Genomic DNA, 18,689 nt, shown 5'->3' on the forward strand with positions numbered 1-18,689 from the left:
TCATTTTGTTAAACAATTTCTGTGTGTTTATCCACAGTATATATGTGCATGCATGAATTCGCTTATGCTGTTTTAGAGATGCATTCATAAATTTTCATGTTATTATTGCATGAGGAAGACAGACCTGGTGTAATGTTGCCAAATTTGACAAGAAGACAAATCTGTGTAATTAAGTGTTAGTATAATGAGTTGTATTTTCACAAAAAGTTTAAAAATTTCCTCCATTCTTAATAAATGGATACCTACCAAGTTTGTTGAGAAATGCTGCATAAAGAGTGTTCTTTTTAATAAAATGTTCTTCAATTGAGAAATTGTTCAGTTAGCAACTAGTTTGATTGATAATCCATATTGCAAAAATGTCCTGCTTATGCAACTTGTAGGCAAAATTTGACCAATTCATATGAGAATGGAGGAGAATTAAAAAATAATTCATTTGAAATTATGTACTTACAAGCCCAAATCTTTACTGTATTAGCGAATTCTATTTGAAGCACTCTTCATTTATGATTAAGCAGTTGACTATTCAGATAAAGAATTGAATTCATTGTTCGCTCATTGGTCAACCGATGAGAGCATAGCGTCCCTGGCCGCAACCGTTTAATAGCAGAGCTCCGAACTCTGCATAGCAATTCCTGCTTCAACGGCGCTTCAAAAAAAAACCATCTCTCCGCTACAGAACCAGGTCGTCTTACCGGCTCGACATCGCGCCATGCTCTACCACCCAGAGAACCAGCATTTGAGCTCACTCCATCGACAGCGCTCGCCGCGTGCACTTCGGCTATATATTCCATAAAACGCAACAGGATTTTTTAGTGTCGTCCGCTGAACCAACTGAACTTTGTGACAGCTCAAAGCTCCACTTTGGTCAGGTACCAACATGCTTTTGACGATCAAAAAACCTTTACTGGTAACATCAAAGCTCGCGTGTCTCTATTTTTATGCCCCTGAAAAAGTACTTAGTTACACAAGGTCTACAGATGAATTAATCCCGATTTCAAATAAGTACCTACTTTTTCAGGGGCATGAAAATAGGGACACGCGAGCTTTGATGTTACCAGTAAAGGTTTTTTCTACATATATACGGTTACACAAAATAGCATTCAATCCAGCATTTTAAATCATATCCGCCACTCTGTGTAATAGTACAGTAAAATAATAGTCAGCTAAACATAAGTTTATTTAACCATGAACACATTGTCAGAATAAGATAAAACAGATTGCGCCATTTACAGTACTAGTGATCGCCAAGAAAAATGATATAATAATAAGTAATAATAATAATAGTAACAGTAATATATAAATAACAATGAATAATAATGTCGCCAACAGAAAGGAGACCAGCACAGAGGCACCTCCAGTGTATGAATAAAAGAATAAACTACTCCTAGTAATAGGAGGCACTCGCGCAGATACAACAGATTTCCATCATAACAACAGGCACCAACAGTCATAAGTAGTTGATGTATAATGACGTAATCTGGTATTTGCTAACATTATATAGATACACAGATATCAATAAATAGGATTTAATATTTCAAGGTACCTTTAAGGCTAGATGAGATCACTAGAACACTATCTCTATACGCAGGCCGTACAATGGACAGTGAGTCAGTCGATTCATCTGGCATGCAACAGAACTGAATGCAAGAAAGCACTGTCACAGCACGGAGAGCCCGCTTTCAGCGGAATTCCTATTAGATTGTACATCAGAATATTTCTATCACTTCGTATAATTTGACATTTAATACAAATATGTGTAATTAATATTGCTCATTTATGTACTTAAGTTAAGTATTACATATTATTAAGTATTTTATTAGCTATAGATATAATTTCGATTTGATCGTACATTAATTTGTTTGATGTTGATTTCATAAAAAATTACACATTTGAATATCAAGTCATATGTAAAATAACTAGATATAGAACATTTAATAATATAATATGATCTGAAACAGAACTACATGAATACACTTTATTGATGTAACATCTAATCTACAACATTTCTTAGTCTATCTCCTACCATAACACTGCATGCATTTATAAGAACGGCATAACCCACATAGTCAGGTTTAATGCACGTATATATGTAGAAAAAACTGAGCACTTGCAGAGTTATTTATTTTGATTTGACACAGTATTATATTTATATATAGGATAGAATCACACAGGCATGGGCGACTCACTGACTATCTGTGCTTCTTCATTCACAGTCAAACGTTGAAATCGCTTACAGCCTTATCATATAAACTATAACATTAAGAAGAATAAATAAATTTCTCTTTGGCGTAATCACTTTTAGTGATCACCTAACTATATAATAAAAATACTGATCAGCCAATAAAAGACTATAAAGTTCAACTACTCCTCTGCTTACTTATACACGCACTTTACGAATAGATCGTTATTACTTCTTGACCCCCTCCACGAACCATAAGTACACGTTCTAAGCCTTCTGTGAGAACTTCTAAAAATTCCATATCTGAAACAGAAAAATTTATAAAACTCTTCCGTTACAGCCGAAACTACTGGGCGCAGACAACTGAAACTTCCCGAAATTCTTACGGTAACGAGAAACAACAGGATTTTACGTTCCACAGTCAAAACTGAGATGAACGTAGGTTTCTTTGAAGGCATTAAGGTGTACCTACTCCGAAAGCACTTCCCCACTGGAACGGGGAAAAACCGAATTAAAATAGAGCGCGTACAAAGTTACGGGAAAAAGCTAATTTTTATATAAATGCAGGGTATCAGTCGAAAACGTTCTATAATGATACCGTTTAATTAATACCTTTGCCATTTAAGAATTGAATATTCAATAAATAAGTTCATCATACCAATGTGACATTCATATCCTCACGACGAGGGGTCAATTGTACCATATTCTGTACTTGATATTAACTTAGCAAGAATATTGTATTAGGTATTGGGTCTGAATCAGAAATTATGCAAATATTTTGTGTAGGAATGCGTTATGTTACTTCAGAATGGTATCAATATTCCAAGAGTGTATGTAAATTTAGCATTGTACCGTAAATTTAATTACGCGGTTTTGTTTATTGACAATGAATTAACAATAAATTTACAGTCTTAAAATGGTTTCATTTATAACAGTGCTTATTATTTATCACCTATAATTTATAACTTAACACAAACTGATTCCTCACGGACAAAATCAAAGCATGCCCGTTGACTTCCAGAGTAATATACCATAAAATCCCCGTAAGTAGATTGTCGCGGTTTCACCCGCATCACTTTCTCCACTTTCGGATGTTGCTCGGGCTCGTTCTGTTAGTCTCACGTTATTGAAAACTAAATTTAAAGTAAACAATGTCTTTGTGCACATTTTCCCATAGCATGCTCTGGCGTCTCAACCAATATGGCAAAGAAGTCAAATAAAATGGGAAGAACTCTCTGCTGTTGCCAGTCAATCATAGTTTACGAACCATTTTCACAGACTTTTCTCATTTCAAATATTAGATAAACATCGTCCTGACCTTTCCCTTGACCAAACTCTACTCTTAACCTACGTTTTGGCGCTTCGAAGAGTCTTGCCGTCTTTCTTTGAATCTTTTGTGCCATTCAAAACACCGCAGCCCACTTAGTCTTCATAGCGCCCTCGTCATACGCCGCTCCTAGCATTGTCAACGTTCTCCTTTTAATGCAAATTTGGTTAATGAGACGAAAGTGACATCTTCAAAAACGAGCATGCACATAATATGCAAATTACCTTGGCACTCTGTCCCGTAAATTTTATTGCAAGGCCTGATATATCGAACACCAAACCAATTACAAATGGACCGAAGACATCACTTCCACAAAAGTTTTATAGTGCAATAAAAATATTCATTATATACGCCGAGGCAACCCCGCTAGCACAACTGTTATATACTGTCACGTCGGCGACGCTTTCTGGGTTACAAAAACAACGTTACAACCCTTTCACTTAATTTATTAGGGATCCGTGTGTGACAATTTTAATTAGTGATTGTTAATGTGTTATTCCCATATTTGTATGTGACGTGCTGTATAGGTACGTAGGTATTTTAATTTATAACTTTCGTAATTATGAGCCCAATACGCGCGTTACAAAAAGTCAATTAATATACTTTAAAATTGTGGTTAGTCGCGTACGTCTCCATGTAGTAAATGGGGCATATATCGTTTTTAATAGGAACAATTATTTTTTATTACATATTCTTAAAGTGCACACCTTTGATGCTGCTATATCCAAAAAAGTCTACTCTATAATGGCATGTAATGAAAGCAAGTAGTTGCCATTCAAAAAATGTGCCCCCCTTGACCATTGACCACAAGTTTAATGTGCGCAAATTGGTAGCAAACAAACAAATTCTGGATATTTGCAAAAGTTGTAGTTTTGAAGATATGTCTAAAACATTCTGCAAGTCAGGTGGTTGGTCATAATGAAACCCAAATCTACTTATCGGTTCAAGGGGGCAGAAGCCTATCGATTTTGAAACAAATTTTTCATCTTTTTTATCGTATTCTTTTATAAGTATACTTATGTTAGAACGCAAGAAACATACGTTTTGTTAACGATTGAAGCACTGATTATCTATTCAAAGATCATACCACAGATTTAAATATACTATTAAATCTGTGTTCATACTTTACGAAGAAAGTTACCATTTAAACAAAAAATTATGTCGTTCAAGTTAACTTGGTATTTGGATTCGGATTTTCAAGTATTACAGTTCACCAGCTAAGTTATATACCAAATTATGAGTTTATTAAAAAAAAAAGGGGGTGTAAACCGCATATAAGCGTAATGAAAACAATATAAATCTACTACGAAAGCATGCAAAAACCTTATAAAACAACAAAAATGATCAAACTACCCTTTAAATATAGCTTATTCCTTTGTAATTACTTTAGTAACAGGCCACAAAAACTCATTATAAACATAAAGACTAGGTACTTATGCAAAGAGGCCATTTACAAATGCGGATGTTATGGGACGAACCTACCCTTCAGCGACAGAGTAAAATTATGACTTCTGCGATTAAGTTTGTAACAGGCTGGAGCAACTTTTAAAAATTTATGCAATAAATAAGAAACACTTCAGTTTAAAAAAGTGTGTTACACTGAAGTCAAGCCAGCAGAAGTGGTTTCACCCTCCCCGGTTAGTAAACCAGCCCGGATCACATCCTTCTTGAGACGTGGAGATCGAACGTCCCAAAGTCGCCCATGTCCAGGGCTGCCTCGATCCTTCCACTCGTCCCAATCGTTTAGTCGTATGGCCTTTGCCTCCACAGCTTTTTGTAAAGTTTTTGCATGCTCATCGTAGTTAATTTATATTTTAATTTTTTTACGCTTGTATGATTTTGACAACCGTTTTTATTATAATTTCCTAATTTCGTGTAATTTAGCTCATCAATAGTACTGTTTGTGAATTTGAAACCGAATCCCAAACTAACATCAACAAGTTTACCACTGGAGGAAAGAAAAAGACTATTAGAGGAAAATTTATGTTTGCATTGCCATGCAAATGGTTACACAGACCAATAGCAGTAATTTAGTCATTAGTCAGTAATTTCTTTTTAAATTATTACAATGAAACTTACCTTGTACATTTCAGATCGACTTAGATTTTAAAAGGGTGCATTCAAGAAAAGAATTTGGATTGATTTCAAAGTGGTCTTTTGTTTAAGTCAAAAATAGTAGGTACCCAGCCATCTTTAACAACAAAATTAAAGAACAAAATATTACATTCCAGTTTATGTTAATCTTTCTAGTTTCTATATGATATAATTGAGCTGCCTATAGGATTTGTTTAATTGTTTACATACCTTAATTCCTCCTACCATTAAAAACTAAAGAAAACAGAAAAGGCGACTAGGCCTGGCGATAATGATTTCCTTGGAATTGAAGTTTTTTTTAATGAATTTTAATGAGTTGAAGTCGTTTAAAAAAGAATTGATAGGTACCTTGAAATGGAATTGCAAACAAAAACTTAAGTAATTCCTTTCTAAATGTCTTTGTCCTGAAGCCCAAAGGACCTGAAACTTTTTGAAAGTTTTAAAATCTTACAGATCCGACCATCTCACAGCTTTTTTAATCTTACTCAATGGGAGATCTTCTTAAATTAGATGGGTTTGATTATTCGGTCACCTTGATGTATAACTGTACAAATACGACTAAGAAGATCCTTACTTAAACGTTCTTTAAAATGACCAAAATAAAATAACCCCGAATAAACTTTGAAGCGAAAAATCTACCCCTCAATCATGAACGGTGTGCTAAATGAAACTTTTACACCATCAACTATTCGAAGGGTAGAAAAATACTCGTTACCAAATAGAGATACAGAATTTTACTAAAAATCTAATAAATTCAATATTTAGGTATATACTCACAATTCGATTCCCGTTCAAGTTTGGTGTCTTTTGGTGGCCCCGGAAGATTAATAATGACTAGTTGAGCATCGTGGGAGCGATTAACTATAACTTCGTTAAGTTTGACCGCCGTGTGCATTCTGCGAATGTTGGCTTCGTCTCTGTAAAAGAAGATTACCATAAGAGAAACTTAATCACAGTACCAAACGTTATAACGTAAGAGACACATACGGCGTGACAGATTTGTTAGATGTCTCAGTAGCGGCTTGTTCTTTGGTATCGTACACGGTTTCCTTCTCGGAGACATCTTCTTTTTCCTTGTCGTCCAAATGGTCATATTCATTTCCATCGGGCAAATTTAACTACGAATAATAAGTTAATTGATGACAAATAAATCTTTCAAATTTAACCTCGTTCGAAGGTTCGGATTCAAACTTGCTTTCTATCATGTTGTTGGTCTCGCCGTCCGCACTCGGTTCCTGAAACCGAACTTTAGTCGTTCTTGGGTCCATATTTTGATGGTGATGATCAACAATGGATTGTACCTAAATGTCGATACGTTAGCGATTTGTTTGAACAAGTGACAATATGAAAAAAACGCATGATATACGTAAATTAAAACCTGTTATGCAGGTAGGTACTGTAGGTACATAAGGGAGAAATCAGTAGAAAATGCGGATAACATTTTAGAAAATGAATAACGCATCAAAAATCATGCAAAAAAATAATAAACCATGAGGTGGTGCTAGCGCAACACAATTTTTTTTAAGTTACCAGAGGTTCTTTGTCTTCTGATGTTACTTGATGGAAATCCACTAAAGTCTCTACCTTGCATGTTAAGTACAAAATAATTTTCGTTAAACTTGGAATTCAAATTCACTGTGAGGGTTAAATTGAGTATACTTACCACGCCCAAGCTTTCTTTTTTGTTCAATCGCAGTTCGCGTAACATCTGATTACGTTGTTCCATCATTAAGGTGCGTTCGTAAGTGTAGGCGGAAATATCACTATCCATCTGTAACAATTCCATTTTAGCAAAAGCCATTGTTGAGACTTATAATACCATTTCAACAACTTCGACCTCCCCATCAATTCGTAAATGGTATAAAAACGTTTTCAAGTCTTTCTTCATTTGGATAGAGTTATCTTCCATTTGAGCGACTGTAAATATGCGCATTTTACAGTTTTTCCATGTGCGATGCTGTTTCAATAGAAACGGTAGTAACATTAGCAAACCACCATCGTGTACAATCCACCAAATGTCAATATTGCCAACAACTTTCTCTGATGAATCAGGAAAGAAGTTTATGCCTTTCGGAACCAAAAGCGCCATACGTGCTCCGGACACATTACGAACAGTTTGTAAAAATACTTGCCATGTTCGATCGTCTTCAGACTGTCGCCACCCGTAGGGCCAACCGAGTATAACGGTGTTCGGTTTTAACCCACCCAAGCCAGTCGTTTGAACCCTAAACAAGGTAACTGCAAAATAACTGGATATCACGGGAAAAAACTTACAGATGAGAAATCCCCTCAATAATGTTTCTGGCGACTAATATATCCACAAAACCTTTAACACGCTCTTCGTCCATGATTTTCGCCAAATTCTGCTTTGCGGCCATCGCTTCGCCGTACGACCGTGTGTAATCTCCGCTTACCACCGATACGCACACGGTTAAACCTTTCCCTGTAATTAACGGGTGTTGTATGAAGCCCGCTATGTGTTTGATCCTCTACTTTACCAGCTTTCAATTGAGCGGCAAACGCAAACAATTTCCGATATTTTGGAACCAAATCGTCCGTCAGCTTTGCCAATATAAGGATTTGTGGGCGCCAATTTTTGGTGTGAGGTGGCCCGTCTTCCAGACGAAGTAAGGAGTATCGTGCAGCTGATAGAGCAAGCCCACTAATCCCATCACCCCATTCCTTTTCAGCACTTTAAAATACACATATTAGATTTTGGAGTTTTCGAGCAGCCGCTTGGATTACCCCATGTATTCGATGTACTTATAGATACATCCGGCCATGCCCATCGCAACAAGGGCATAATACCAGGATGTCATGAACATAACTGCTATACAAAGTGATAAACCAATTACTGATAGTGACCAGTGATAATATTTAAATCTTGGCCGCCAGTTTGGTGTTCTTAGTAACGTTTGAAGGGCACACGCTAAATTGACAAAACCATAACACATGAGGAAGAACATGGATAACAACGGTGCAAGGTAGTCTACATTTCCTAACAATATACCACATTGGCATATTAACAAAGTTAGCACTAAAGCTCTTGTGGGTTCTCCTCGACTCGAGGATACGGCGAATGGGTTTAAAAATGGTATTATACCGTCCTTCGCGATTGCTTGTAGTAACCTCGGAGCCCCCGTTAGGGACTGTAGACCGGCACCTAACGTCGATAAAAATGACCCTATCAAAATTACCCACTGATTAGGCCACGCTATGTTGGCCACAACTAATTTTCCTCCAATGGATACACCAAACCTGCAATGTGCATTACAATAGGTAACACTAAAATATGGACAAGCCATACTTATCGCGTAATAATAAGTTGTCGACGGTTCCGGCAAAAAGTAATACTGCTGACAAATACACGGTCGAGGTTGTTAAAATTGCGCAAATAGTTCCGATTGGTATGGATTTTTGAGCATCGGCCAGATCGCCCGATCGATTGGATCCGGCCATAATGCCAGTTACGGATGGGAAAAAAATTCCGATGAGAATGGTGAACGCTGTGGTAATATCTGCTAAAACTTGATTATATGTTTCGGGATCTAATTGGTCGGTATCTTGTGCACGATTGCCTCTTGAAATGTATTGACCGACTTGCAAAAAACTCGAATGAATATTATCTGGTAGAAATGAAAATTTCAGAATTGAGAGATACTATCTAGGATATACTTAGAAAAGCTTCCGATGACAACCCCTTGATTCCACGTTCCGATGTTACGTTATGATTTAGAAAATAATCATTTTTACAGTCTTTGAAGGTTTTTGCGTCTTCGCCGCATAATTGTTTAAATAGGACACCGCCTTCCGTTTTGTTGCATTCTTCTCTCGTAACGTTTTTAAGTAGTCGATTGCCCAAAACGCATATACTGAAATTAAGTAACAAATATTAATTGTTAAATAATTTGCAATTGATACCAACAAGAGATTATCATTTCCGTTAAAGTTGACAAATATGCCGACGTACACAGCCAAAATTGAAAGAATCACACACGCTAGAGCAACAGTTGCAAACTTGTTGACAAATTTGACACCAATAAATACAATAATGCCCATTACAAGGAGGAGTCCCGTACCATAAACACGAAAATTATTATACATAATATTCACATCTTCACTGGGGTCTCCAAATATCGACAAACTAGGTGCCATATAGGTCTAAAATTTCAAATTTTAAAAAAGAGGACTTTCATTCAACTAGTGCCTACCAAAACAATTTCCACTGCTCCTACAATATACATGGCAGCGGCCAATGTCGTGCCCGTATAAAATAACATTCCGACTGCGCCTCCAAATTCTGGTCCTAACGATCGCGATATCATAAAGTAACTTCCTCCTCCAGGTACAACACCATTGGTGGCAATAGCGGACATGGAAATGGCTGTTAACATCGTTACGCAACAGCAAATAAAAACGATGAGAAATCCTTGAATTGCCCCAGCAGTACCCACCACCCATGTTAACCGAATAAATAAAATTACGCCAAAAATGTTTTGAATGCATGGTAGATACACTCCGATGAGTGTACCCATACGAGCGCCTCCTGCGGCTGGACGCGCGTCGGGATCTGATGATGCCGGAGGGATGGTGTTAGAATAGTTGGCGAGGGAGCTGATGAACGTCGAGATTCTTGGTCGATCTTCCATTTCCTCCTATAATCGGTTACTTAGGCTACATGAAACATTAGTAATTCACTTACCGAATACAGGTAAAGGTTTGTTTCGTAACCGGACATTTTGTCGGACACAAAAGGCTGCTCGTCGGTCCCATCTCCTGAAAATAAAAAGTGATACAATTAATTGGGTTCGTAGTACGTAGTACAGAATGTTAGACGTTGCAGAGAATACACGTGAATTATTTTCGCTCGCTTATCATATCAGTAGAACGTTGTAATGCGTTAATTTCTAATGGATGTTTAATCTTGGGATATAAGTGCTGTGTCTTTGATAAATGCGCTAACCTGGTTTGTAACCAATTAACTAACTGTGATCTCTTTTGCGATACGTGGTCATACGCAATCCTATCTTCGATTTTCCACTTTCGCCCGCGTATCATATCAGATCAGCTGTACGTCGTAATGCGTTATTATTAAAAATATGTTCAATCTCGCGATATAAGTGCCCTGCCTTTGATAAATGCGTAAACCTATTCTGCAACCAATTAACCAATTGTGATCTCTTTTGCGCTTCGTGGGCACACGCAAAAAGTCTCAAAATGCCAGATTGTAAAATGTGCTCTGCTCCCATTCTAACCCGATCCCAAATAACCTGCTCAAACTGTAAAGAGCCTACCCATGGGAACTGCGTTAACTTGACAAAAGAAGACATAGATTGCATAATCAAAGAAAGGCAAATCTGGCGGTGTCCCCCCTGCTCCAAGTTACGAAGGAAAAGTATGGCAGCAGTTTCTGCAGCAGAAGAAGGAACGGCTAGTATTGCAGAGGTAATATTTATGTTACAAGAGGCAAAAGAAGACAGAAGGAATTTGGAAGCCCAATTCAATTCATCATTTGAATTCGCACACAACAAAATAGATGAACAAAGTAAATTGATAGAAGAGCAGTCTAGAAAGTTAGACGAGTGCTTAACAAAAATTGAAAATCTGTCCCAAGAGAACGTGCAGTTAAAAGAAAAAATATGGAAACTGGAAACAAGAATTGAAGACGTGGAACAATACAGTAGATCGAACTGTCTTGAAATTTTTGGTGTCCCGGAGGAGAAAGGAGAGGACGTGTACGAGATAGTAAGGAAAGTGAGTGTCTCCTTGGACATGAACATAAATAGGGAACAAATTGACGTATGCCATCGATTAGGGAAACCACGCGATAGCTCACGACCGGCCGGTATAATAGTAAAGTTTGTGAGGAAAGAAGACAAGATGAACATGATCGCCAAAAGGAAAGTGAAGAGGAACTTATCTACTCAGCAGTTGGGGTATCAACAACCTGCAGGTCCGGTATATATCAACGAGAGTCTCAGCCCTGAACGGAGGAAATTATACTCAGCAGCGCGGGAGGCAAAAAAGATGAAAAATTACGCTTATCTATGGACACAAAACGGAAGAATCCTCATGCGGAAGGACCAAGGAACAACAGTGGTTCGGATCTCTACAATGGACGATCTAAAAAATCTGTAAGCGTTGTTATCTTCTTCATATTATTTATAAGGATGCCTTTGCTTAGTTCAAATTACTTAAAGTACATTAGTCAAAATGTCCTTTTTTTCTCTTTTCTTTTTGTTTTTTACATAAGTTTGTAAGTATCTACAGTTTAAATTAAAATGAGTAATGATTCATTTATAGAGTTCAATACTGTCGATCATGGTATAAAGGGTTTTTGTGTTTTTCATCAAAATATACGCAGCTTGAGAGAGAATTTCGATAAACTCCTTTTATATTTAAATTCTTTAAAAAAACTCCCGGAAATAATAATACTATCGGAGATCTGGATTTCAGATTCGGAATTGGGACTTTTCACATTTGAAAATTATAATCAATTTGCTAACTGCAACGAAACATATAGGGCAGGAGGGGTGATAGTTTTCGTATTAAAAAAATACGCAGTAAGAGCAAATTCACTGACAATGACAACTGCGGACGCAATTAAGTTAACAGTTCACATTGACTGTCAAATAGCTCTGTCTATAATTGCAGTTTATCGTCTTCACGCTTTTCATGTAAATATGTTTTTGAGCCAATTAAATGAAGAATTATCAAAATCTAAGGAGAAAAATCTACTTTTTGTTGGTGATGTCAATCTCTGCATTCTGGAGGCATCGACAATTGTAGACAACTACCAACTATTAATGAGCAGTTATGGTTTTGAGCAACTGATTAACACACCAACTAGGGGAAACCGATGTTTAGACCACATGTACTTGAGAACCCGAGATAATCTCCTGTCCGACTCATATGTTTTAGAGTCTGGTAGAAGTGACCACGATGTAATTATTTGTTCCTTTCTTCTTGATAACTACAAAAATACAAATCAATTCAATAACACCCAAACTCAATATAAGACAGACTATAAACAAATGCATTCGTTATTAAGCAAAGAAGAGTGGACCTCTGTCTTCGCTAGCAATAATGCTTCTGAGGCATTTGACAAATTTTTAGTATCCTATAAAGATATTATTGAGAAGTCAACCTTTACTCAAACAAAAAAATCAGGAGTTAAGTTGCTGAAGCCATGGATGACGTTTGAGCTTTGTGAGAGACTGAAACATAGAAATCTGTTGTATAAAAAATTAAAGAAAAATCCTGAAAATTTAAAATTAAAACAGTGCTTTCAGTCAGTCTCCTTAAAGCTGAAACAAAATATTCAAACTCAAAAAAGCAACTATTATTATAAACTTTTTGAAACCAACAAGGGTGACACCAAAAAACAATGGCAAACTGTAAATGCCATCTTAGGTCAAAGGATTGAAAAAAAGAGCATTGACTGTATTATGAAAAATGAAAAACCAAACATATTGATATATGACAACCTAGAAATTGCAGAAGAATTCAATCACTTTTTCACCACTGTTGTAGCACAGATTAAATTTTGTCTGTGGTTGTAGGCAGGCTTTTGGAAAATCTTGACTCATTTGATGGTTTTAATATGTGCGCATACAAAGAGACTTTCCCTTCAATACATGTCAGTAACTCTTTCTTTCTCTTGCCCACCTGTAAATTTGAAGTCTCCGATATTATAAATAATTTAAATGTCAATAAATCACCTGGTATTGATGGAATCTCATCCCGAACCATCAAAATGTCCAAAGAGTATATTAGTTCAGTACTCTCGTATATTTTTAATCTAAGTTTTGAAACAGGGGAATTCCCTTCCAAATTAAAGACAGCTGTTGTAATTCCGTTACATAAAAAAGGAGATTCAACAGAGTTGAATAATTATAGGCCCATTTCACTGCTATCTGTCTTTGCGAAAATATTGGAAAAGCTAGTTAAATCTAGGCTGCTTAAGTTTTTGAATTCAAAAAATTGTTTAAGTTCAAACCAATATGGATTTATTGGGAAAAAATCTACCGAGGACGCCTTACTATCGTTTTGTACCAAAATATACAATGGAATCAATTCAAAATTAAATACGGCTGGTTTGTTTATCGATATTACCAAGGCATTCGACTCTGTTGATCATAATATCTTATTAGCTAAACTGGAGGCTGTAGGAATTCGAGGTGTTGCCAAAACTTGGTTTAAAAGTTTTTTAACTGAAAGAAATCAATGTGTAAAAATAAAAAAACGAAACAAGTTCTCTTCTGCCGATCTCGTCGGGAGTACCGCAAGGTTCGGTCCTTGCACCAACATTATTTATTTTATACATAAATGAATTGTGTTTGGGGAATTTTCAGGGTACAGTGACTTGTTTTGCAGATGACACTGCGTTAAGCTATTCGGCTAGTAACTTTAGTACACTAAAAAGTAATATTCAATCAGATCTGAACAAACTAAAAACATGGTTTACTGTAAATAAGCTAGCATTAAGTTCCAAAACTAAACTGGTCTATTTCTCGCTACGACACAAAGAGCATATAAATGAGGATGTATATTTTAAATGCAAAAAATGTTTGAGTGGTTCGACCGAGGATATTAATTGTAGTAAGTGTGTATTAATTGAACAGGTAGAGAAAATAAAATACTTAGGGTTAATCCTAGACAAGAATTGCACCTGGAAGGAACATATACAATCAGTTAAAAAATATACTTATATGTCACTAAGGAAATTTTACCTCCTAAAGTTTGTCTGTCCAATGGAAGTATTAAAATCTGTTTATTTCGCATTGATAAACAGCAAACTGGAATATGGGCTAAGCTGCTGGGGGGGAGTATATCAATCATTAATCCAACCACTTCTTATATCTCAAAAGAGAGTTATAAGACAAATTTTTCAAATCAGAAGAAATGAGCATTCGTTTCCTTATTTTACATTGCTGCGGGCACTCCCTATCAGACATTTGTATGTATATAGAGTCCTGCGCATTTTTTATATGAGAGGCGGCCAAAAAACTGCAAATGAGGAGGTTCACTCGGCAAGACTGAGGAAATTAAATCGTGTAGCACTTTTAAAACCCACGTGTGAGGCATTTAAAAGATTTTACAGTTACACCACTTTATCGTTTTTCAATAAGCTGCCTCTTGAAGTTAGTAACGCAAACAACTTGACCAAGTTCTTAAAGAATTTAAAAAATTGGCTGTTTACATTAAATTTTGATGAAATAGAAAAACTTTTGACTAAAAATTGATTTCCTCTACGTCACTTAAAAAGCACTTATGAATTAACATTTTTATTTTTATTATTTTTTTTTAAATACATCCAACTTATGTTTAAATCAATTGCTTATTCTATAGAGTGTATCTATTGTAGTTCCTGCAACTGATATGTTACTGTGTTATATTTTTTATAGAAGGTAACCTCAACACAGCATTGCTCGGAGGTACCTGCCATGTGTCACGTAAGAAAATTTTCTGTTACGTAAGCTATACTTTTTGTTTGTGCTCCGTTGTGATACATGGAAATAAAGATTTACTCTTAAAAAAAAAAATCATTAAGTTATCCGATTAAAATGTTTACTGATCCTATTGGAAAAAGCACCAAATCAGTGCGAAAATCAATATCACTCAGTCTTCAGCAGTAAAATGCACAATAATATCAGGATGAATTTCAAAGAAATTAAATCGGACACCGTACACTACCTATGATAAGGAGTTATTTGCTATTTATGAAGCGGTCAAATGTTCGTGATTATACGGAAGGTAGGGAATTTAGAAGCTTCAGTGATATATACTATACCAACATATTTTCAACAACAATATATCATGTTGAAAGAAAACGTAATATTCCTGCCGTTGTTTCAGTAAGAATTCCCATATATTTGTCTATGCCACTTTGTGGTACTTTTTAATTCTGATGCACTGGATCGCACTTTTCTCCAAATATTCCACGAGCTTTCGCTTTTGGCCGTATTGTATAAATTTCCACGTATAAGGCTGGGCCCCTCGAAGTTGCTATGCTCAATGGTGGGACATATGAGGATTGTCCTACTATAAATGGAATTTGTCAATATGTCAATGTGATATACACTATAACCCTCCCCTATAGGCCAGCGAATTGTTTATTCAGGTTTTTACCAGGCCATTTACCCTTCAGATCCATTTGAAATACCAGGGAGCGAGCCCGAGAGCTACTGTTCAGGTTTGAAATCGTGTTACGAGGGAGTTCTCGTTTCTTGTTTTTTGATGGAGAGACCATCAGGAATGGTGAAGATCTTGCACCTTGATTTTATGTACTTTATATGAGTTTCCGGTTCCCACTGTAGGTCCATCACCTAACAACAATCACTGTAACATTAGGATTGATTTGTACCACCGCGTCCAGACCAGCACCTCTGAGCTGGATTCATAGGTACACCTTTTTGTTGGTCTCTTTTCATGATACTATAGGTATGCCATTTTTCATTACGGTACGGTCCGCGTTAGTAAATAAAACACATGGGTTTGTGCGCGTTTTGATGAGATCTGATCATATGAATGAATTCTTAGAGTGTTCCTTTTTCAGGAAATGGAATTTCGTTAAGGTTGCGTAGGTTTTGGTGCTGGATATAGGGAGTAGGTACATAGGGTGCTTCCATTAGATGGTTAATTTCTACAAAAATTTTATGGGTTTCAATACTTTAAAAGTTAATATGTTCTTAGTAAAATTGGCGATCTGTATTTTATGGAACACTGGTTTCCGTGATTAGTTAGTTAATTGCTTAGTCGCGGCGGTCTGCGGAGCGTGAGAGGGCGAAAATACAATCTTAATAAGTTTTACGTGTTCGAAACAGTAGAGTTACGCAGAATGATATCAGGCGGGTCCTTGAAAAGTGCTGAATTTCCAATATAACGGCCATGCGTTTTTGACGAATGACCTTTGGGCGCTTTTGATTCGTGGGACTAAACGAATCCTCTTCGTTCATCATTACAGATGGACGATTTAATTACTTAGTGCCAATTTGTGGGTGTTTTTGTAAATTTTAAGGATGAGTAGGGATTAATTCAGAAGGATTCGGGTTCAAACCACGAGAACGTCATGTAAACCGTCCGGAATCAAATTTTTATCGGGCAATATGCGAGTTTTACGATCACAATCGACAATAAATGAAACACAGGAAGCAGATGACGACAGTCCGATTTAACTTAATCCAAAAAGACATATTGGTAAACAAGTTGCCGAGCGCTTTAAAATGGTCCAAAAGAAATTATACGTTTAAAAGCAAGCCGCGATAAAACGTATGCGAAAAAAATAACTTTATCGTACGTTTGGTTCGATTGAAAGGATTATTGTGAAAGTTGGGGAAAATTCGCTTTAATGGCTAGCGACGATTTTCTACAGATAGATTAAACGCCCTTTCGAAGGTTTCACTTTGCCAGGACAACTTAAATCAGTTACCGTTTTGGAATAAGTTTGTATTGTGATAGCGAAGATTACGAACGGCAGAAGTAAACACAGACCGTACAATTACCGTGAAATTACTTCTCGTGCGCCAATCTCATAGAGAATTCTAGTAAATTTTGTAAGTACCATCTCTATACGAAGGACCGTATCGAGTTTAAATATATGGTACTGTAATTTGTAATTTTTTTTTGATTTGTATGAATTTAATGATTGGTTCTCTTGACATTATTAAACAAAAAATGTTTTTAAAGGTATCGATCTTTATAAATTCACTGATTAGAGCTGTCCCGTATCCTGTAAAATTATTACGCATCAACTCATTTAGCAAGGGTTTGATTTTCTTTTCCCTTGATTAGGTCAGTTTCAATGAGAATTACCACGTTCAACTTTGTTAGCCATAAGTTGTGTTTCTTTGTGAAAATTTTTTTATTGTTAATTGAAATTTAAATAGTGGTATTTAGAAAGTAACGTGACCTAGATAGTAGGGGTTAATTTTAAATATTCATCGTAATTGAAAGTGGAGTTTGAATCTATTTTGTTTCGTCAATATATTAAATCTTTCACTTTAAGTTTGTATTTACTGCCTACAATCAATCGACCCCAAAGAAAGTCCAAACTTTCAGGATTTTCAGGATCAAAAGAAAAGGGAACAATTTTCAAGAAGATAATTGCAGCAAAATTGCCTGTAGGGCTATCTGCCAACTAATATCTTGGGAAAAATTTTATTTTTTCAGTAGAAAGTTGATTTTAATTCGCACGATTGAGGGGTGGTCCACCCCTTATTGATGTAACAAACGTTACACTTCCTCAGATCATTAAGCATGAAAATTTCAGTAGTTATAACTGCTTCTATAGTTTGGTTCACTTCGATCGAGAGATTTGGGCAAACGTAGAACAGTATACTCAACTGTTTTGTTATAGTTCGTTCAATAACGACGACTTAACAAACATCTAAAGAAACAATTGACTTCCTAACGCCGTATAAATTCATTTTCAATTAAAACGCAGCTGTGCTTTATGTAGAAACACAATGAAACTGAAAATTTATTTGAGAAAAGCTCTCCTATTTAACGCTGCAGTTGTTTATATAGGACAAAAGGGAAGGATTAGTAATTGAAAGCCTTCATGGACTGGTCGGAACAATTCGCATAGTTCACTTTAATTCCGTAGATTACGACAACTTTCAACACAACTACTCAAATGTCTACTGTCTAGTCGTAGACACTTATAAATTCTGTTTATTTTCAAGTTTTCGATAAGGAGGATTATGTAACCGGCGAATTTTAATTTAGTAAAGGCTGTGTCGAGACTTGCCGTCGCTTGAAATAGTCCCAAACATTTTCGCTGGCATTTATCATACATGGGCAACTAAGCATATCCGAGACTCCGCACTTTATGTCGTGCAAAATTATGTTTCTTTTTCCTCGACTTGTGTCCAAACAGAACCATAAATTGTAACTAAAGTGTATTGTGTAGTGGCATTTTCCGGTACAAGGAGAGCAGCTTAAGTTGCAAATGTTGGTATTCGATAAGTTCATAGAGGAAAAATCATCAAAATATATTACACTATAGGCGAATTCGGCAAACAGAGTTGGCCATACCCATAATAATTTTTCCAATTTTCCATCAGCTCAACAGTTAAACAGACTACG

General features: G+C 36.2%; 1 protein-coding gene across 11 annotated transcripts in view; it reads right to left on the reverse strand.

The window, feature by feature from the left end:
• Positions 1 to 1,360: 1,360 nt before the first annotated feature.
• Positions 1,361 to 18,689, reverse strand: part of LOC116175605 (solute carrier family 12 member 6) — a 127,781-nt gene continuing 110,452 nt past the window's right edge. For 8 of the 11 annotated variants that reach the window (XM_031493799.1, XM_031493797.1, XM_031493805.1 and 5 more), the window contains 15 exons: positions 10,303 to 10,376; positions 9,812 to 10,255; positions 9,526 to 9,761; positions 9,276 to 9,472; positions 8,908 to 9,226; positions 8,346 to 8,858; positions 8,099 to 8,292; positions 7,875 to 8,043; positions 7,420 to 7,825; positions 7,264 to 7,371; positions 7,131 to 7,184; positions 6,767 to 6,901; positions 6,588 to 6,718; positions 6,378 to 6,517; positions 1,361 to 2,482 (listed from right to left, as the gene is read on the reverse strand). In XM_031493799.1, coding sequence (XP_031349659.1) covers positions 2,391 to 2,482; positions 6,378 to 6,517; positions 6,588 to 6,718; positions 6,767 to 6,901; positions 7,131 to 7,184; positions 7,264 to 7,371; positions 7,420 to 7,825; positions 7,875 to 8,043; positions 8,099 to 8,292; positions 8,346 to 8,858; positions 8,908 to 9,226; positions 9,276 to 9,472; positions 9,526 to 9,761; positions 9,812 to 10,255; positions 10,303 to 10,376 — 3,212 coding nt within the window. In that variant the 3' untranslated portion in view covers positions 1,361 to 2,390. The remainder of the gene's footprint in view (positions 2,483 to 6,377; positions 6,518 to 6,587; positions 6,719 to 6,766; positions 6,902 to 7,130; positions 7,185 to 7,263; positions 7,372 to 7,419; positions 7,826 to 7,874; positions 8,044 to 8,098; positions 8,293 to 8,345; positions 8,859 to 8,907; positions 9,227 to 9,275; positions 9,473 to 9,525; positions 9,762 to 9,811; positions 10,256 to 10,302; positions 10,377 to 18,689) is intronic. The other 3 variants (XM_031493801.1, XM_031493804.1, XM_031493800.1) reach the window with 3 other exon arrangements.

This window comes from Photinus pyralis, unplaced genomic scaffold (genome assembly GCF_008802855.1).
Source record: "Photinus pyralis isolate 1611_PpyrPB1 unplaced genomic scaffold, Ppyr1.3 Ppyr1.4_LG7, whole genome shotgun sequence".
Taxonomy (NCBI): domain Eukaryota; kingdom Metazoa; phylum Arthropoda; class Insecta; order Coleoptera; family Lampyridae; genus Photinus; species Photinus pyralis.